A 20,983-nucleotide genomic window follows, 5' to 3' on the forward strand; every position below is an offset into this window, starting at 1 on the left:
CCCTCAAAAGGTCAGGGATTGAAAAAAATAGGACTATTTTAATACGGTCTTTTTCAGCTCGCCAGTCTATTTTTTTTTTTTACAATTTTTATGTTAATTGTAATAAGAAAAAGTTTTATTATTTACACTAAAGTTACATATAACTTTGTATTTTGTTAGAGACTTTGATTTTAAATTTTATTTCTCATTTTCTTTATTGTTTTACTATTTTTATACTAATAAAATAATTATTAACAATAAATTATATATTTATATTTTAACTTTTGAGATTAATTTAACTATATAATTATATGAAAATATAAGAATAAGAATAATTTAATCTATAAAAATTTAAAATTTAATTTAAAATTTTTTAAACATAAATGTAAAATTTTTTTTTGAAAAAAAGATGGAGGTTGGTGAGCCAACCTGCTAACCTGCCAACCCACTCCTTGGCAGGGCGGGTTAGCAAAATATAAGCTCAGCATTCCTTTTAAGATCGGCCCGTATCCCAAACTTGCAACGAGTTGCCTCGTAACTGGCGGGCCAACCTGTTTTATCACCTCTATCTTACATCATTAACCTTTGTTCCATCGACAACAACCGCATGAATCATGATTTTATATTTACACCTTTCTTTTCCCTATTGACTTTTCACAGTCTCAATTTTCCTTTTTGAAGAAGTCTAAAAATAGTACTAATAGAAGGGGCTAGTTCATACCATAATATCACAAATTAAGCTTCGAATTTTTGCTTATCTCAGATACAATTATCTCTTATAAGGTATATAAAACCTACACACTAGTGAAAAGGAAAAGAAGCCAGGTTAAAAATTCAACACGCGGAAACTTTTTGTAAATTAAAACTAGAAAAGTATGGGATTTTTTTCCCGTCCTTTTTACGCCACAAACTTCAAAAGCACAGGTCAGATATGCATCTTCACCATTGTTAATTATATATAGGAGAAAGTAAGAGAAACACAAAGTTGAAGCGGAACCTTTTATTTCTGGACGGGGACCGGAAAAGTCAAGATTAATGGAATCTTTGACCCATTATTGTTACCCCGTGAAGCTAATAGCTTGTTTGGGCGTTCGTAAACATATCCTTAAAACAGATAGCGCCCAGTAATTATTTTTTGCTGTCTATGTCTGCCGTAATGCCTTCAATCTTTCTGCAGCTCCACAATCAATAAGTTTAACTGGAGTTATATTCAAAACTTCAAAAGCAGGTTTTTTGTTTTCTGGGAAAACTTCAAAAAGGATAAGATCGAGCGATATACGTAAAAAGGATCGAGCGATATTCGTACGTACCATTGGTCATAATTGACTGCGGTCCCTCCACTCATTGTCAAAACAAGACAATAGCTGTCATTTCTTCTTTTTTGCATATGCTATCATATCATTTCTCTCTCTTTAGAAAAAAGATGAACCTCACAATGCTGTGATGAGACAAGGAAAAGACTGAGAAGAGTGGTCGGTGGGCCTCATCATGCTTTACTAGGGGTGTTCACGGGACGGGACGGAATCGGAACAGGCCCGTCCCGATCCCGTTCCGGTGAACAGAGACGGAACAAGGATTTTGTCCCGTGTCTCGTCCTGTCCCGGTCCTGTCAGGACCGGGACGGAACCGAGACGTCCCGCTTCCCTCTTTTTATAAAAAAAAGAAAGATACTATAATTTTTTATATGAATTTTTTTATGTTATAATATTTATTTTTTATTGGGCTTTTAAAGTTAAAAATATTACGTAGAAAGCTTAATTATATAGCATAAAAAAAGTGTAAAAATAATACTGTAAAAAAAAAATACCGTAAAAAAAACACTATATAATGACTTTATGAATTATTTTATTGAGGAAGGAGATTTTATTGAGATAATACTACAACTTAAGAGCTACAAATCACCATAAAAATAAAAGTTATTATTAATAAGTAAATTGAATAATCTAATAATAATTATTAATAAATAATTTTTAAAAGAAATAAAATCCCGGGACGGGACGGGACGGGACGGGACGACCCTGTCCCGCGTCCCGTCCCTTTCCGGTTACTGTCGCGTCCCGAAATTTTTTTTGTTCTGTCCTATCCCGAACTCACCGGGATCAGAACGGAATGACCGGGACGGAACAAATTGAATACCCCTATGCTCTACTACTTTAGAGAAGTAAAATGTGACTGTGAGAATCAGTCGCTTAAACTTCATAAGTAGCTCTTCAGATATATGTTAATGCCCATTCAGATTCGCGGTAGGAAATCGAATCTGTTATTTGAAAGTAGTTTTGTCTCGCTTTTTTTTCTCTGTGACCCAAACAGCTTATAAGTGGTATTACCAACAAGTTACCACCCGTCCAAAAAATTAGCCCAAATGCTCGTCTCTGTCATTCCTTCGTGATCATGTCTATCATTTCTTTGGCTCTTGTTTCTTTCCTTTCTCATCTTCTTATTCTCACCGCCCAGCCTTTCGTATATTACAAATGCTTCGATCAAAGTGGTAACTTCACAAACACAAGTTCCTACCACACCAACCTCAATATCCTTCTCTCTAATTTCACTTCCGACACGAAAATTGACTATGGCTTCTACACTTACTCTTATGGCCAAGATCCTGACACAGTTAAAGCATTTGGTCTCTGCAGAGGAGATGTGAAGCCAGATACTTGCCGCAGTTGCATAAACAATGCCACAATCCTTCTCCCAAAGTTGTGTCCAAATCAAAAGGAAGCATTTGGATACTATGACTTGTGCATTTTTCGATACTCAAATCCTTCAATATCTGGGATATACCAATATCCTGACTTTTACTATGCTTTTAGTAGCAACCCAGAAAAGGTAAATAGAGATCCAGACAAGTACAAAGATTCGCTCGATCGTCTGATGCTGAATTTGAAAAGTATAGCTGCGGCTGGTGATTCTCATCGTAAGGTGGCTGTGGGAAATGCGACAGTGGATAAGTTTCGAACGGTTTACGGTCTTGCTCAGTGCATGCCTGATTTGTCTCAGCAAGATTGTGACGCCTGTTTGCTAAAGACAATCTCGGATATATCAGTATGTTGTGAGAACAAGGTTGGTGGGAGAGTGATCAAATTCAGCTGCAATATTAGATTTGATCATGTTCTGTTCTATGATCTTACAGTTATTGATTCATTACAATTGTCATTGCCCATCATTACTGCTCTCGCTCCATCTACCAATACTACTTCATCACAAGGTATCTCTAAACTTAATCTTATATTATGGCGTTTGATTACTTTGAAAAGTTTGGCTAATCAAATATGTGTGGTCAGATAAGATCAAAGTGGTCATATGAAAATTCTTTTATAAGGATCTCAAAGTTTATGGACTTTTAAAATATCTAACTTTTTTTTAAGAAAACAATTCAATATTCAGTATTATCAATTAATTGAAATTTTATCTTCATTGGGTCTAATTGGGACATAATTAATTTCTTAAGCTCATGTGACATCAAAGCAATTGCTGATGATTCACCTACATCTTCTGTAAATTGATTTGGAATTTTCAAAAAAAAAAAAAAAATCCTAAGATGTGCTCCTTCCTGTCCTTACTGTTAAGATCTCATGCATGTTTTATGATCTAACATATTTTGTTTAAAATATTAAATTTTTCACCTAATATATCTAACTAACTATAAAACTTTCTAACTAGTTAATCAGGTAATCAACCGACTCCTCTAACTAATACTACGTCTGCACTACATGGTGGATCTCATATTTAATATCAGAGGCAGTAATTTTTATTAATTACCAGAGCTTGCATACACTACTTCTCTGTTTAAATGGAGGTAAAAGTGGGAGCAAAATAGAATGTGGAAAGGGAATACCAGGAGAGAAACTTTCTTTAAAATTTTCCCCCCCTAATATTCTTTCATCCCTATAATTTTTCCCCATAGGGTAAAAGATAGGAAGGAGTATAAAGATAGCTTTTTGCCAATCTGAAAGGTGAGTTGAGGATTGAAAGCTGCGTCTCGTGTTGCTCGTATGCTCATCTACTGTGTTTGATAGATAGTGGGAGAGAGAACAACTAAGAGAAATCAATAAAATATTAAGAGAAGGGATAGCGAAATGCACACCTTTATTTATTGATATAATATTAAGTGATAATAAACTTTCAGGATCAATGGATTGAATAAGCGCCATGCGAGAAGATATGGTGGAAAAATCCTTAGATTGAGCAATTATATATGCTCTTTTAATTTGTTAGGCTACTTAAGTGTTTCCCTTTTCCAAAGGTAACTTAAAGAGCATGCACAATGGTAAAATTGATTAAAAAAGTACAAAATCTTATAATACTATTTGTTTTCTCCATTACATTATTTTTCGCCGTGAGCTATCATATGCTCTAAATTACACCTTAGGTGATAAATTTACCTTTTGTGATGTAATCGTCAGGAGGAAGTGCTAGCAGATCACAAACTGATGTCATCATTATCGTCCCCATCGTAGTTTCAATGATAATTTTTTGTTTGGTGGGCTGCTATCTGCTAAGGAGAAAAGTTACAAGGAAAAGAAAGCAGGCTATTCTTAGAGAAAACTGTAATTATATTACTTATTTACTTTTCAACTTAAGAAAATCTTTAATTATTTCTGGCATGCTTACTTTGGTATTCTCATGTTCATATTGGTCCAGTTGGCGAAGAAAGTTCATCCCTGAACTCCTTGCAATTTAGTTTGGCAACGATTGAAGTTGCAACAAATAAGTTTTCTGAAGAGAACAAAATAGGAAAAGGTGGATTTGGAGAAGTTTATAAGGTAAAATATCCTAAAAATAATAATGCTAAATTAACTGATGATTGGTTTTCATTTATACTAATTCAATTATATATGCTTGTCAGGGTGTTCTTCCTGATGGACGAGAAATTGCTGTAAAAAGACTTTCTAAAAGTTCTGGACAAGGAACATTAGAATTCAAGAATGAAATATTATTGATAGCCAAACTTCAACATAGAAATTTAGTGACCTTATTGGGATTTTGTTTGGAAGAGCAAGAGAAAATTCTTATCTATGAATATGTGCCAAACAAGAGCATTGATTTCTTTTTATTTGGTACGTATAAAACCTCTAACCTCATTTCTACATATTAGTTAAAGTTCTACATATGCACATGCTTATTATTATGGATTATGTTCTCCCAGTAGTTAATTTGTTACCGATATTGATTTTTATAATTATTTGACTTAATTATATAGATCCTGAAAAGCAACGAGTACTCGATTGGTTTGAGCGTTTCAAAATCATAAGAGGCATTGCACAAGGACTTTGTTACATGCATGAATATTCTCGGCTTAAAGTTATTCATCGGGATCTCAAACTTTGCAATATCTTATTAGATGATAAGATGAATCCAAAAATATCAGATTTTGGTATGGCCAGAATGATTGCTATAGATGAAGACCAAGGAAGTACAAAAAGAATTGTTGGAACATAGTAAGTTCTAAATTTCTTATTTTCTCTGTGTGCCTTTCCCCAAAAAGGTTGCATAAATTATGTGTAAAGCCAAGATTTTTTTCTTTATTTTCTTTTTGATCCACAATATTGATCTCTTTATGTTTTGATGGTACTAATAGCGATATTTTCTTCTTCTTTTTTTATAGTGGCTATATGGCTCCTGAATATTTAATATATGGACACTTTTCAGAAAAATCTGATGTTTTTAGTTTTGGAGTTATAATTTTAGAATTACTTAGCAGCAAGAAGAATGCCAAATCTTATGAATCATTCCTTTTAGCTGATGTAAGTATTAATCTATGTCACTTATCGTTTCTATTAATTTTATTTTCATATCTAATCTGATGCAAAGAAATTCGAGCACCATGGATTTTATCATCTCATTATTTGATATATCATTTTAGGTTTGGAAGCATTGGAAGGAGGGAACACCATTACAAATATTGGACCCTTGTCTGATGGAATCTTCTTGTCAAATAGAAGCAATGAGATGCGTTCAGATTGGGCTCGTATGTGTTCAAAAGAATCCAGATGAGAGGCCAACAATGGCTGAAGTTGTTTCATATCTTAGTAATCTTTCCATTGAATTGCCATCTCCAAGAGAGCCACCATTCTTAATTCATTTAAATCCAACTATGTCAACAGAATGTAGTTCCGATCAAACAACTCAGAGCTCCAAGACAGTGGTTTCAAATGAAATATCCATCACAGAGATCTTGCCTCGGTGAAACTATACTCTTCATTTCTATATTCATACACGTTCATGTAACTGATATATGGAATGAGAAGTCTTTTTTTCTGCTTCTGTCTTCCTTCATCAATTTTAAGCAGCTGATTAATGCTAGCTCTTGACTTTTCCTGCTGTTACTTCCAAGCTTATATGTTTCTTTTGATTCTTGATTAGTGTTCTTGACCTTTGTATCAAATTTATTAATAATCCTGGTTTTTAATAAAAGAGTTAGTTAAGGATTAGATTTAGTTTTAAATATAAAATCTCAAACCATCTTGTCACCCATCTTTCTTCATAATATCTCTGATGAGTGTAATGATTTTCTGCCAAGGGATAATTCTAACCATTTAGTACATAAGATGGAAGAGGAAAATTTAGAGAGATCAACATAAGTTTATGACAAATGACCAATTTAATGAATTTTCTTAATATCCTCAAACTTGTTATCTCACTCTTATCTTAAGGACTAGATATGGTATTTCAGTTTGCTTTATTCTCTTATCCGAATATGAGTAGAAAGATTTGGGTTGATGAGTCAGATGTGGGGTTTTGATATGCTTTATTGTGTTGCGTCTTGCCAGCGAGTAATATAATACTCCTCCGGTTCTTAATATGGGACCTAATTGTTGAATTAATTTTGATTCTAAATATAAGACTTATTTCTCATAATCAAGTAAAAGAGAGAGGGAGGATGCTAAAAAAGATTATTATGATGTTTTAGAAAAAACATGTCATATTTCTTATAATTAACTAACTTACCTAACTTTCTTAATCTAATCAAATTAGTTAAATATGTCTTATATTAAGAACCGGAAGAATAACAAAAAGAAGGAAATGTAAAAACTTTTGGCTACTACTCCTTGGGTTCTTAACGTAACACTTAATTGAGGAGTTGATATTGGTCATTTATATAAGACTTATTTTATATATTTATAAATTTTTTTCTAAATTAATGTATTGATATTTTTTCAACAATGATCAAGTAGGAGAAGGACAGAATAACTGAGAAATATATTTAGGGTATTTTAGAAAAAAATAGAGCATATTAACTAATTTAATTAACATCTTTAATCTGTTTAAAGTAGTTAATTATATCTTATATTAAAGATCAAAGAAGTATTAAATAGGAAAATCAATTTTTTTTTTGCTTGCCGTGCTAAATAAATTCATAGTCACATCAACAAATCTATTCATTCCATTCCTTTCCTTGGACTCTGATCTCGAGGATTCAGCCAAACGAGTTGTAAGGTTGATTAGTTTAGGAAAGTGCGCAAGAGATAAATGACGATAGTTAATTTAAATTCACCTGTATATATTTTGTTATTCTTCTATCAATGATCAGGGAGATTCACAAATGGCCTTAAAAGTAGAGTTGAGAATATGATGAGTTCAACCCCTTGAAAATAAGCCCATTTTGATATGGGCCAATTTTGGCCCAATCATCTTAGTTCACCAATGGGAGAGGGGAAGCAACTCAGGTGGTGGACTAGTTGAGGAGACCAAGAATACGTGCGTTTGTTAAGTTTGGTAAAACTAATCATTTGACTAAAATTATCAAAACTGAAGAGTTGCATCGAATTAAAATTAAGGGATCAAGTGGTAATTGGCTTAAAATTATAGGAATTGAATTATATCAAATCAAAATTGAACAAATAAGTTACAGCAGAGTAGTCAAAATGAACATGTGTTCATCACACATTTTCATTGTCCTGTTCAGAATTCTGCTTCTATTTTTTATGAATATAGGTCTGACCACCCTGAACTTTTTTAATTTTCATGGCTAAAGTAGTTCCATGAATAGAATTACGTATTTATCATGTTTGTGTTTACCTTTACAAGCCATAGCCATAAAGTTTGAAATTAACAGAGTCAATTGAAACTTTTCTTTTTTTTTACCTTTTTCCTAATGTTGAAGATGCGATTTTCTTAAAGCTTCATTACTTTGGATTTTTTATTCATAAAGAAAAGTACTTTCCAATTTTTTATTCTGAATATTTGTTTAATTTGATTTAGTAACATCTAACTCAATTGATGGATGTTCGCCAGCCATTGAATGCTTAAATGAGTAGCGCAATTATTAATTAACAAAGAAAATGATGAACTTGTTGACCAATTGCAGGCATCATTAAATGAATTAGCCAAGTTGTCATCAAAACATTTGAGATGAAATAAATATTATTTTACGTTATAAAAATATTACTACTTTTATTCGAAGAATATTTTATAATTTAAATATTACTACTATTACTTACAAGTCCTTTTTCACAACTTAAAAATTAACTTTTTCAGATTTATAAATGAATGTAAATTATCTTTTGTTTAGGAAAAAATTATAAATTTGAGAGCTAAAGTTGATTAACATATTATATTTAAGATCAAAAGAAACCCCTCAATTATTTCCTACATGGAGGAGGTAACAATGTCACCAATGAATAATGCTATTTTGGTGTACAACTTTGGTACTTTCCCATCAGGTTAAGGTTCAAATTTATCACAAAATTTTTTACTTAGGAGTGCTAAGTACCTGAAAGTGTTTTTAGTAAGAATTTGTTCTAAAAGTTTAAAATTGTAACAATATTACTCTCTACTGTTAAAAATGTTAATAGTCAATGTTATTATTTTAATAGTTAACATTAGTTTTTCAATAGTTGGTCATAATATTGCTATGATTTTAAATTTTTGAAGCAAATTAACACACAAAAAAACTTGAGTGTCCAATACTCCTAAGCAAAAACTTCTGAAACAAATTTGTATCTTAACTCATTTCTCATATTGATGTGGTAATGCAAGGGTATCTGTAAGAATACATGAATAAACAAATTCTGTTACTCCCTTTCCTCATATTTAGCAAACCTTACCTATGAATTCTTAATATAAGATACGAGCACCTTACAAAATTTAATGAAACAGTATGTTTGCCACTTATTTCAAATGATGCATTTTTTCTCGTTTACTCTTAGCTTAAATAATGGCTTTTGCATCTTGAGTCCCAAAAAAAAAAGAGGCTTTTGCATCCTCTCTTTCCCTTTGAAATAAGCTATTAATTCTTAATATAGGATACCTTACAAAATTTAATTTCATGAAAATGATTAAGAGTAAATTAAAAAGTACTAAAAAAAAGCATATTGCAATGAATGAATCATGTCTATTTTGTATCAGAGCCTCCTTGAGTTTTAGCATGTTTTGTTAATGGTACGGACAGTCGTTTAGAAAACAGTGTGGTTCAATGAGATATCTAATTTTGAAGCAGAAAATATCAAGAGTTACTAGTTTTCCAGATGTTACTTAGTAACTTGATGTCTTTGAAAATAGCATTAAAGGAGGGGGGGAAAAAAACGAGAGAAGCATTATTTGAATTTAGCTTCCATGCAGTTCAACTAATTTACTTTAACGTTGTACGTAGTGAGCAACAAATTTAAGCTACATATGAAATACGAATTTGTGAAAGAATTATGAACTAAACATAATAAAAAAGACACAATTATTTGTTATAAATAAAAAGAAAAACTTTTGACATGCCATTATAAAAAATTATTTAAAAATAATTCAAATGTTTAATTACTGTACATCTTATCATTCTTACTTCTTAGGACCATTCGAGATCAACTTCTTTTTATATGGTAGAGACAAAGAACGAATATAATATGAATATATGATATTTCTTGGGACCTTCCTTGTAGTCTTTTTATATCTATTAAGGTCTGCGGGGGCCCTGAATGTCTTAAATTATTATCAAATCAAAACACGCAAACTCGCAAAAACCAAAATGTAAGCCAACTTGTTTCCAAAACAAATAAGAGGCTTATTATAATGTATAAATTAAAATGAATGACTTGAATGCAACTTTAATATGAAATGAAAAGTCTTTTGAACAAATTAAATTTGAAATCCCATCTAAGCATAACAGATGTTACTGTTGAAGTAACTAACAGATAAGTTGGAATTAATAGCTAGAGATGCTAATATATATTTAGACACATTGTGGTATTGATGATGTTGGGTTATTGCTATTATTTTTAATATAAGATCTACCATTTTTTTTATACGTTGGAAATTAAAGAAGATAAGATCTACTATACACTTTGTTATAAAAGAAGTAACTTTATACTTTTTTTTAATAATACTGAAATTTATTGCAACAAAAACTCGAAAAAAAAAGAAGACAAATCAACCGAGTTTCCTCTATGAATAGCAAGACAAGTTTTGTTGGAATTTGAGATAAATTACTGTTCGAAATTTGTGATTAGTTTTTGGTTGTTGGATTTTTGTAACAATTTTTATTTTTAAAAGATTGAGCGATTTGTAAATAGTATTACTTCCGGTCTTTAATATAAAAATTAGTTGACTAATTTGGATAAATTAAGAAAAATTTTTAAGTTAGTTATTTGTAATAAATAGGTATTATTTTTCCTAAAATATTCTTACTAATCCAGTATATTGGTTAGAACTACCATTATCACAAGGACTATCTTTGAAATAAATAAATAAATATGAAAAATAAAGTAAATTTAGATAATATTTATGATTAAAATAAAATTAAATCAATTTTTATATTAAAAATATGAAGTAGTAATGAATTTGGGATTTTTTTTTGGCAATTTTTATTTCCGAAGATTATAAATGTCAGATCTGCTTTCCCATGCAACTGGCCATGAAGCCGCCGGCGCAAAGAGTTGACGAAGCTGACTGGCATTCTGCAATTTGATAAGGTCACACACAGATAATCAACTACATTCATCCAAGGCGCACACACAGATATATATATATATATATATATATATTTATATATGTATATGCATGCATGCATGCTTCCATGGCGTGGATGCACACACACAGCCTGTCGGGTTTTGAACATAGCCAGTTTTGAAAAGCTTTGTGCTAATTTTCCACGTCTAGTTGGGCCCCACTTTCACCTCAATCACATCCTCTTTTGTCTAATATCCATGACCATGCAGCGCCATCATTGAAAAAGAAACGGTTCCAATGTTCCGTTTACAACAAGGCCAAAAACCAAAAAAGTGTTCCATTTGCAAGGAACAAAATTGAAAATTAAAAATTTTAATAAATAGAAAATTTTTCATTTAAAGACCGCGGTACAAAATTAATTTTAAAGAATCTCTAAAACTTTCTGAAGCAGGACCAAGAGAGTAAATTGATATTAATTTCACAAAATAATAACGTTATTGCCCCTTATAATAAAAGTGGGAGAACCTATTTGCAAGTGAGATTAGACAATTTGTAACATATATACATATATTTAAAATTGAAAGTAGTCCTTTTACGACATGAAGAAAGTGTCCGTGAGTGAACAAGTGTGGGAGAGTCAATTTGCAAGTTAAACTAAATAATTTGTAACATATGTATATTTATTTATAACTGAAATTAGTCTATTTACATATCACCTCCTTCATCTGAAGAAGGTATCCATGAATGAACAAGTGTGGAAGAACCTATTTGCAAGTAGGACTAAACAATTTGTTGCATATATACCTTTATTTACAACTGAAATTAGTCCATTTACATGTTATCCTGTAATAAGTATAATGAGGGGCAATAGTATCGTTTTTTTGTGGAATTAATATCAATTTGCCCCCTTCGTCCTACAGTAAAGTTTCAGAACGTTTTGGAAGCTTTTTGAAATTAATTCTGTACTGCGATCCTTAAACGAAATTTTTCCTTTTAAATATTGCAGGTCGAAAATTGATTTTCTGACATTTATTTATATCTATTATGAAAAAAATGGTTACTTTTATTTACGGCATCCTAAGCATTTGTTTTTTTGTTTTGTTTTACGATATAACACAGTTTAAAATCTAAGACCTCGCATACTCGTTTGAAATTGAATACGGGAAATTCATACATCACAAACAAAAAGAACGTTACTTATTGATAAGTACAAATTCGACTAATATCATGTTAGTTGACTAAAATTCTAATTTGAGTCCACGAAGGTTTTAGCTAGGTCTAATTTTGCACAGAAAGTAGTGAATGATAAATTTCATAATAGCACACACATACATATAGTAGTTACTACCTCGAGACCTGTTTATATAAACATTTGTTCGAGTCTACTTAAATTTAACTGAGTGCCAGTGGATATCGGATAGAAGTATAAAAAAGTACGAAGTAGCATTCTATTAAATAACTGAATTAAAATATTACAAATTTTAACTTCTTTTATGTGATTTTCCCGATTCTTGTACTCACATGCACAGACCCCACGAAGTATGCCTGAAAATTTTTATTTGAACGTTCATGTATTTACTCAAATTAAATATTTAATTAGTCATTCACACTGCATGGAATAAATAAATAAATAATTGATCCCTACTGTAATCATCACCTAAAAATTCTATATCTATATTACCGCTCACTATAGCTTTAACTAAAAATTATTCTTTCTTCAGCAAAATGATTGCTTTCGTCGTCGTCTTCTTCTTCATCTTCATCTTCAGCACCACCCAATCAGCCGCCTCTGTATTCAACGATTTCAACTGCACAACCAATATCACCTTCACTCCGAACGGCACCTTCCAAAGCAACCTCGCCGCCCTTCTCTCCTCTCTCTCCTCCAACGCCACCGGCGGCATCAGATTCTACAACACCACCGTCGGCGGCCGCGGCGGAACAAACACCGTATACGGCCTCTTCGTGTGCCGCGGCGATGTGCCGTATCCATTGTGCAGCGAGTGCGTTAACTTCGCCACCCAGAGGATAAGCTCATCGTGTCCTTCAGCGAAAGAAGCCATTATTTGGTACAACGAGTGCTTGCTGCGATATTCTTACAGGTCTATCTTCTCTGCCATGGAAGAATGGCCAAGATATCAAGTCAAGATTCCGTTAGGCGACCCTGGGCTTTTACGAACTCGGCGTTTCTACGATACTTTGGGATCTATTTTGAACGATCTGATAGATGGAGCAGCTCAGGCTCTTGGGAAATCTGATTCAAAGTTCGGTGTTCAGCAAGGTGACGCATCTGGAAACACAACGCTGTACGGCCTGGCTCAGTGCACGCCGGACTTAGCCACCGGCGACTGCAAGCGGTGTGTCAGGGATGCCATAGCGGAGATTACGACGTCGTGTTGCCGTGGTAGCATCGGACAAAGTGTAATGTTCCCCAGTTGCATTATTCGCTATGAAACATATCCATTTTATCAGCATGCCGGAACGTCGACACTCACGCCGGCGGCGACGGCTAACGGTCAGTGGCTAAACCTTTTTTTTTTTTTGGCAATATTCAGTGCATATGTCTGGCTCATAAAAAAAATTAAAAAAAATATTGTGTCAATACATATAAATTCAGTTGGATTTTGGACGAAAATATAATTATAATTATTAATATTATGCTGTTTGCGTAAAATTACTCTTACTATTAGAGATAAAATATCAATCCCATCCGTATTCCTTTTATGATTTAGTTGATCAATAGTTGTACTCGTTTATTTTAGATTAACGATCATGCCTAGAAAAATAATACTCCTCCGTCCTAATTATAAGACCCAATTGACTTATTTGAGGAGATTAAGGAAGCAAGTTAAGTTGGTTATTTATAATAAATAAGTGTTGTTATTCCTAAAATATCCTTGCTAATTAAGTATATTAGCTAAAACTATCATTATTAGAAGGATTATCTTGGAAAAAAATGCATAAATATAATAGACAAAATGGATTGGGTCTTATAATTAGGACCAAATAAAAAGTCAAATTGGGTCTTATAATAAGGACCGGAGGAGTAATTGATAAGCTAGAAACTGCGGTAGGCGGGGGACATGATACAAGCACATTAATCATGAAAGAAAATTGAAGATTATTTTATCCACACTTCCATTTGGGCCTACTCCATTATCACACACACACACACACACACACACAACTTACATACTAATCGATTCAAACTTCTTTTTGTGGGATTTTTTTATTTAAATGTTTGATAACGAAAATAAAAAATATATATATGCTTAATAATATTTTTTTGTATTTATATACTAATCGATGGATGCTGAAAGCAACTTTCCATCACAAAACTTACATAAATTTTTTTTATTAAAATATGACACGTGAAACAAGTTTTGGAAGTGTTAACCATGGAATATTATGAAACTTATATACTCAATATAAATTTATTCAAGGAAAATTCCCATTGAAAAAAAGTTTAAAATTACTAAATTTCAAATGAGGGTTAACAATAACACTTTAATAGGTTTTGACAATACTGAATATACAAATAACAACACATTTTTATAAAAACATTTTATATAAAATTTAGTAATTTCAAACTTCTTTTTGTGGGATTTTTTTATTTAAATGTTTGATAATGAAAATAAAAAATATATATGCTTAATAATATTTTTTTATCTTGCCATTACCCAAAAATTACTGTCACTTTCAATTGGTAAGTTCTGGTCGGTAGGAAAAAATGACATGCATTCTCAATGGCATGTGGCTGTTAATGTCATCCAATGTGTGATATATACGTGGAAGCTGATTCGTGCAGGAAAAAGCAATAAATTGCGGACACAAATTATTGCAATTATTGTCCCCTCCATTATTGTTCTAGTGGCGATTCTCGTTTTGTGCTTCTACATGGTGCCTAGAAGAAATTCAAATTCAAAGAAGAAATCACAAAAAGCCACTGATCTCTCAGAAAATTGTAAGCAATATATAATACTTTTTTATTAATATAGAAAATTACGTCCTTTAGATTTTGCATATAGTCCAACTGGATTCTTACATATGTTTCCGCGTTAACGTTATTTTATAGTTGGGGTTGAAATTATTACCACAATGGATTCGTTGCAAATTGACATAGCTACAGTTAAAGTGGCTACGGACAATTTTTCTGAAAAAAGCAGGATTGGCAAAGGTGGATTTGGAGAAGTTTATAAGGTGATAATTGCGATAAATTAAAGACAATAAATTAATGGTTTTTTTTTCCTTTTGTAAATTTCATGAGTTGATTTTAACTGATGGCTTGAAGTTTTTTAGGGGGTTCTTCCTAATGGACAAGAGATAGCTGTGAAGCGATTGTCAAGAACTTCATCGCAGGGAGTTGAAGAATTCAAAAATGAGGTTTTGCTGATAGCTAAACTTCAACACAGAAATTTAGTAAGGTTACTGGGATTCTGCCTTGAAGATGATGAGAAGATACTTATCTATGAATATGTGCCTAACAAAAGCCTTAACCATTTCCTATTTGGTATGTCATACAGTCTATGAAAGTTTTCAATATATCAGAATGCAATTAGTTAATTTCTTTTTTCGCTGTTTGGTTTATGTTCAGATCCTTTGAAGCAAAGGGAATTAACTTGGCCTGAACGTTTTAAGATTATAAAAGGAATTGCTCGAGGAATCCTATATTTACATGAAGACTCTCGTCTTAAGGTCATACATCGTGATCTTAAACCAAGTAATGTTTTGTTAGATAGTAACTTGAGTCCAAAAATCTCAGATTTTGGTATGGCAAGACTAATAACACTAGACCAAGTTGAAGGAAGCACAAACAGGATTGTTGGAACATAGTAAGTGCAAAATTCTCTTTTCCTCCTTCCATGCTTTTATATCAATAATTTTTCAAGTACTAACAAGTTATATATTTTCAGTGGCTATATATCTCCAGAATATGCAATGCACGGATATTTTTCTATAAAATCCGATGTCTTTAGTTTTGGAGTGATGATGCTCGAGATTATTAGTGGAAGAAAGAATTCATATTCTTATGAATCATGTCGCATTGATGATCTCTTGAGCAATGTGAGTGTTCTTTTTCTCTGCCTTCGTTGTATCTTCATGTACATAGATAAAAAGAAGGCTAATTAATTAAGCTAATAACATGATTAATTAACTACATTGTTTAACATTTATACTGATTAATATATAAATTGTTGCAGGCTTGGAGAAAATGGAGGGATGAATCAATAGAGGAATTGATGGATCCAGCAGTGAGAGAATCATATTCTCAACAAGAAGTGTTTAGGTGCATCCAGATTGGTTTATTGTGCGTTCAAGAAAATCCAGATGATAGGCCTACAATGGGAAACGTTGCTTCATATCTTAGCAACATTACAGTTGAATTGCCATATCCTCTGGAACCTGCGTTTTTCATGCAAGGTAGAAGAAGAAGAAACCATATGCATGATCCCAATTCTGATCACTCCACCAATTACTCTGTCTCCTCAACCATTAATGAGATGTCCATCAGCAAATTTTTCCCTCGCTAATGATTATTAATTACGTATATGTGAAAAAAATTGTAACTATACAATATTCATATTCTAGATTGTTTTGTTGCTCTATAGTTTTTATTTTTATTTGAAAGGATAAGCACTAACAATTTGAAGTTATAAACGGGATCAAACCCATAACTTCTTATATATAGAATAGTTTTTATGCCAGTAAGTTACAACGACATTAGCAGGTTGCTCTGTAGTATTATATTGATGGTATGTTGGAGGCACAACCCAAATCTCTTGGGTCTGTACGTAGTGCATAAATTGTAATTTGATGTGTTTAACATTGGTTCATTTATTTTTGACACAATGCAATCGATTTGATTACTTTGCAATATATAATCGTATCCGAGATTGCATGCAAATTATGCAGACAGCGCAAAATGATAAGACGAGATTAGTGTAAGCTTTTGAAAATGGAAAACTACATACAAATAAAGAAATTAGAGGAAATAAAACTCTCCCTAAACATCAATTTAAAACAGTTCTAAAAAAAAAAAATATTGCATCGTCCAGCAAGCTAGAAAATCAGGTTGAAGGAATATTAAAACCCTTGAAACAAGCTTCAAGAACTCTATAATTTATGATAATACCACAAATATTGATAACTTTAATTAGTTTGATAATCGTTCTTGGCAAAATAACGAAGAAATAACCCTCTCTGAAAATGCACAATTTATCATCAGTGTCGTTTAAAAGTTCTCAAAACATGGTTCATGAACAAAACTAACTAAGCCCAAATAGCTGATGGGTCGAATCTAGAAAAGCTTAACCTAAAATGTATTCCTAGCTTTGGGCCCATGTATTCCTCGCTTTGGGCCCATGGATTCCTAATTAAAATAGAATTAGTAATCTCTTTTTTCTCATATGAAAATTAATAGCCACGTTCGCTGAATAGTTATTTAGAATTTAGCACTCAGTATCCTTGCTTCAATGAGTTTTAGCTTTAAAAGTGATATTTTAGCAAATATATCTCTACTTAAATGTACATTTTAATTTATTTTGATAATTATTTCTAAGATCTGGCTTGAATAGAATTAAATGACGTTGTAAGACTTATGTAGCCCATCCCACGTGGTGGGCTTTGTTTTTGTTGTGTTATTTGTGGTGGGAATCTTGGACTTCCAGCTTGAATTGATGTTTTCTATCCCAAACTATACGATTCTACCATTGACTTCAAAATAGAACAATTTCTTTTGTTCTTTACTGTATGCCTATAGTTGACTGAATTGGCAGAGGATGGTCCAGGTAAGGTGGGAGATATAAACAGGGTTGTTTGTCAAGATTGGAATCAATGCTGATCGAAACGCAAATTCCACGAATCTACCAGTCATCTTTCTCTATCAATCACATACCTTCAATAGAGAATAGTCATGACATTTCTTAGCCTTAAAAATGTCCTAAAATTAGTTGAGTTCATCATTGTTCGATAGCATTTGAATCATTATTTGCATCTCATTTCTTAACTTAAATTACAGAGGTGATCATCGTCGGATCAGTTGGCAGTGGAGGATGGATAGCATCAAATGCCTTGTGCTCGTTTTCATGTTTCCAGCGCTAATGCTTAGCTTTGGCGCCGAACAGGTTACAGCTTTCCAGTTCATTGAATCAGACTGTTACCCTCTTACTGATAACAAACCTAACCATACGTATGAAGCTAATGTGAAAGCCCTCCTCTCCGACCTCAGCTCCAATTCCACCCAAGACAATGGCTTCTACAATTCACTTGCTGGTTGGGTAACCACAAATCCTATAAGGGGACAAGCTCTTTGCCGTGGGGACGTCACTTCCTCCACATGTCAACACTGTGTCTCAGTCGCAGCCCAAAAAACTTTAACCTCTAGCCTTAACTGTACTGAATTCATAATCTACTACGACCTTTGCATGTTGCGTTACAACAGCAAATCCTTCAAGTTCGATGACATAGTCGATGATGGCCTCGCTTGGTCTGGTAACAAGACGGAAATCTCTGACAAGAGCCGTTTCAATCAAACAGTATGGGTTCTTTTAAGGATTGTGACCGCAAAAGCTGCGAATTCAAACTTTCCTGATAAGAAATTTGCCACCTACGAAGTTCCAGTCACGGCCACGCAGAAGCTGTACGGCTTAGCACAGTGCACGCCTGATTTGACAGTTTCAGATTGTGGCCAGTGTTTTCAAAGGGCCTTACGACAGTTTCAGGAGTTTTGCGTCGTTCAAGATGAAAGTAAGGGTGTGGAATTTTGTGCGGAGATCCCACGGGTAATGGTTTTTCTGGCCGGATGTAACGTTAGATATGATACGCACCGCTTTTATAATGTAAGCAACGTATCAAATGTACCAGCAGCCGTTCGTCTTGCAACTTCAGGTAACAAGCAATCCATTTTTGTTATCCTCGGAGTTAATCACATGTAAATGATTATCGACGATCTTATGTACTCAGGAAAACGACATGCTGGATCACGAATTATTGTTGTGATCGTTGCCTCCACTATCATTTCAGCCACGCTTTTTTTTTGAGCTGCTATTTGCTCAGGAGAAAGCTGAGAAAGAGCCGGCAAACTATTCTCACACAAAACTGTAATCTATACTTGTTTCCCTGCATATTTAAAATAATGTTCTAATTTTGGCATGCTTAATGATGTTTTGACTACTCATGTATTGATCTAGTTGGCGAAGAAAGTTCGAAGCTGAAGTCCTTGCGATTTAATCTCACTACAATTGAAGCTGCAACGAATAAGTTTTCTCTCCAGAATAGAATTGGCAAAGGTGGATTTGGATATGTATACAAGGTACAATAATTTTCTCGTGTTTTGTCCTTTTGGATGAAGGGATTCCATCTTTTTTTTTTTTTGGTAATAAAAGGGATTCCATCTTTATTGAAGTGATTTATATATCTCCTAATCATTGGCCTTCTGCTCAGGGAGTTCTTCATGATGGCCAAGAAATTGCTGTGAAAAGACTCTCAAAAAATTCTCTGCAAGGAGCATTAGAATTTAAGAATGAAGTTTTGCTGATAGCCAAACTCCAACACAGAAATCTAGTCACCTTGTTGGGGTTTTGCTTGGAAAAACAAGAGAAAATTCTTATTTACTAATATGTTCCTAATAAGAGTATTGATTTCTTTTTATTTGGTATATTTTAATGTTACTTTCACATTTTTTTCTTCTTTAAAATTTAAACGTTATGCAATTTTCATATTATTAAACTTCTTATTTTCATTAATTTTCTCCATTTTGACTTGACTTCATTTAGATTCTAAAAATCAAAGGCAATTAAATTGGCTGGAACGATTCAACATTATTGGTGGAATTGCTCGTGGACTTCTTTACCTACATGAACATTCTCGTTTCAAAGTTATTCACCGTGATCTTAAACCAAGTAATGTTTTATTAGATAGCAAGATGAATCCAAAGATATCAGATTTTGGTATGGCAAGAATGGTTGCAATAGATCAAGATCAAGAGAATACAAATAGAATTGTTGGAACATAGTAAGTCTTACAACTCTTGTTTGTTGCACCCTCATTACCTGCATCTTTTAAACTTGTACGTGCTTGAATTTGAAACAAAACGTCATTGTGTATACTGTGAGAACATTCATTCATCCTAAAAAATAACTTGAGGATTGATCTTTACCTATTGTTTCATATGTTTATCCATAATATTCATAATTTTTTCTTGTATATCTATTATATTAAACTAATTTTTTTTTCTTTAGTGGTTATATGTCTCCAGAATATTTAATGTACGGACAATTTTCAGAGAAATTAGATATATTTAGTTTTGGAGTTATAATCTTAGAGATAATTAGCAGCAGAAGGAATGCTAGATCTTATGAATCACATTTCTTGACTCATGTGAGTATGAAGTCCAATTTAATTCTTGTCTCTACCTGATCATTTTTTCATATGTATCTAATACACGAACATTAATGCAGGCTTGGAAGCAATGGAAGGAGGGAACACCATTACACGTATTGGACTCATGTCTAATGGAATCTTGTTCTCAAAGTGAAGTAGTAAGATGCGTGCAAATTGGGTTATTATGTGTTCAAGAAAATCCAGAAGATAGGCCAACAATGTGTCAAACTGTTTCATATCTTAGTAATCCTTCCGTTGAATTGCCCTCTCCAAGAGAACCAGCATTCTTCATGCACAGCGGACAAAATTCAAGTGAAAATATTGCAACAGAATCACTTTTGAATCGATCTTCTGTGAATCCTAATCGGTTCTCTTTGAATGAAATGTCTCAGACTGAACTCTTCGCACGATGAAAAGAGGTTCGCCTCTGCTAAAGTCATGGATCAGTGAAAAGCACTGCTTTTTGGTTGATTAAGAGTGTATCTCCTTATAATTTCTTGCTTCTTATCATAACAGAACCAAAATCTCTCCTTAATCTGCTAATATGTAAATTTATCTCAGCTTGCCTGAAAGTGTTTCTCAAAAATACCTTTTCTTTTCTTTTCTGTTTTTATGAATCTGGAATATATTTTCTAATTACATATATCATAACTATCATTTGATGAAAATTTTCTCATTATATGTAATCAATAAAGATATTTAAAAAATTATAAATTTAAAGGACAAAATAAATTTAAATCCTTTATTA

The 20,983-nt window shown here is 32.7% G+C and overlaps 1 protein-coding gene and 1 pseudogene across 1 annotated transcript; both read left to right on the top strand.

The window, feature by feature from the left end:
• Positions 1-2,128: 2,128 nt before the first annotated feature.
• Positions 2,129-16,449, top strand: LOC114743819 (cysteine-rich receptor-like protein kinase 25). The gene is made up of 14 exons (XM_028932033.1): positions 2,129-3,184; positions 4,383-4,526; positions 4,621-4,742; positions 4,826-5,036; positions 5,180-5,417; positions 5,585-5,723; positions 5,843-6,165; positions 12,576-13,369; positions 14,663-14,818; positions 14,930-15,054; positions 15,154-15,364; positions 15,449-15,686; positions 15,768-15,918; positions 16,056-16,449. The coding sequence occupies exons 1-14, from the start codon at positions 2,371-2,373 to the stop codon at positions 16,383-16,385; spliced, it is 3,996 nt and encodes a 1,331-aa protein (XP_028787866.1). The 5' UTR covers positions 2,129-2,370; the 3' UTR covers positions 16,386-16,449.
• A 1,505-nt stretch (positions 16,450-17,954) lies between these two features.
• LOC114743826 (putative receptor-like protein kinase At4g00960) lies at positions 17,955-20,648 on the top strand (annotated as a pseudogene).
• The last annotated feature ends 335 nt before the right edge of the window (positions 20,649-20,983 follow it).

This window comes from Neltuma alba, unplaced genomic scaffold, assembly GCF_004799145.2.
Source record: "Neltuma alba isolate B1F8T4 unplaced genomic scaffold, ASM479914v2 tig00004148_pilon, whole genome shotgun sequence".
Classification (NCBI taxonomy): Eukaryota; Viridiplantae; Streptophyta; class Magnoliopsida; order Fabales; family Fabaceae; genus Neltuma; species Neltuma alba.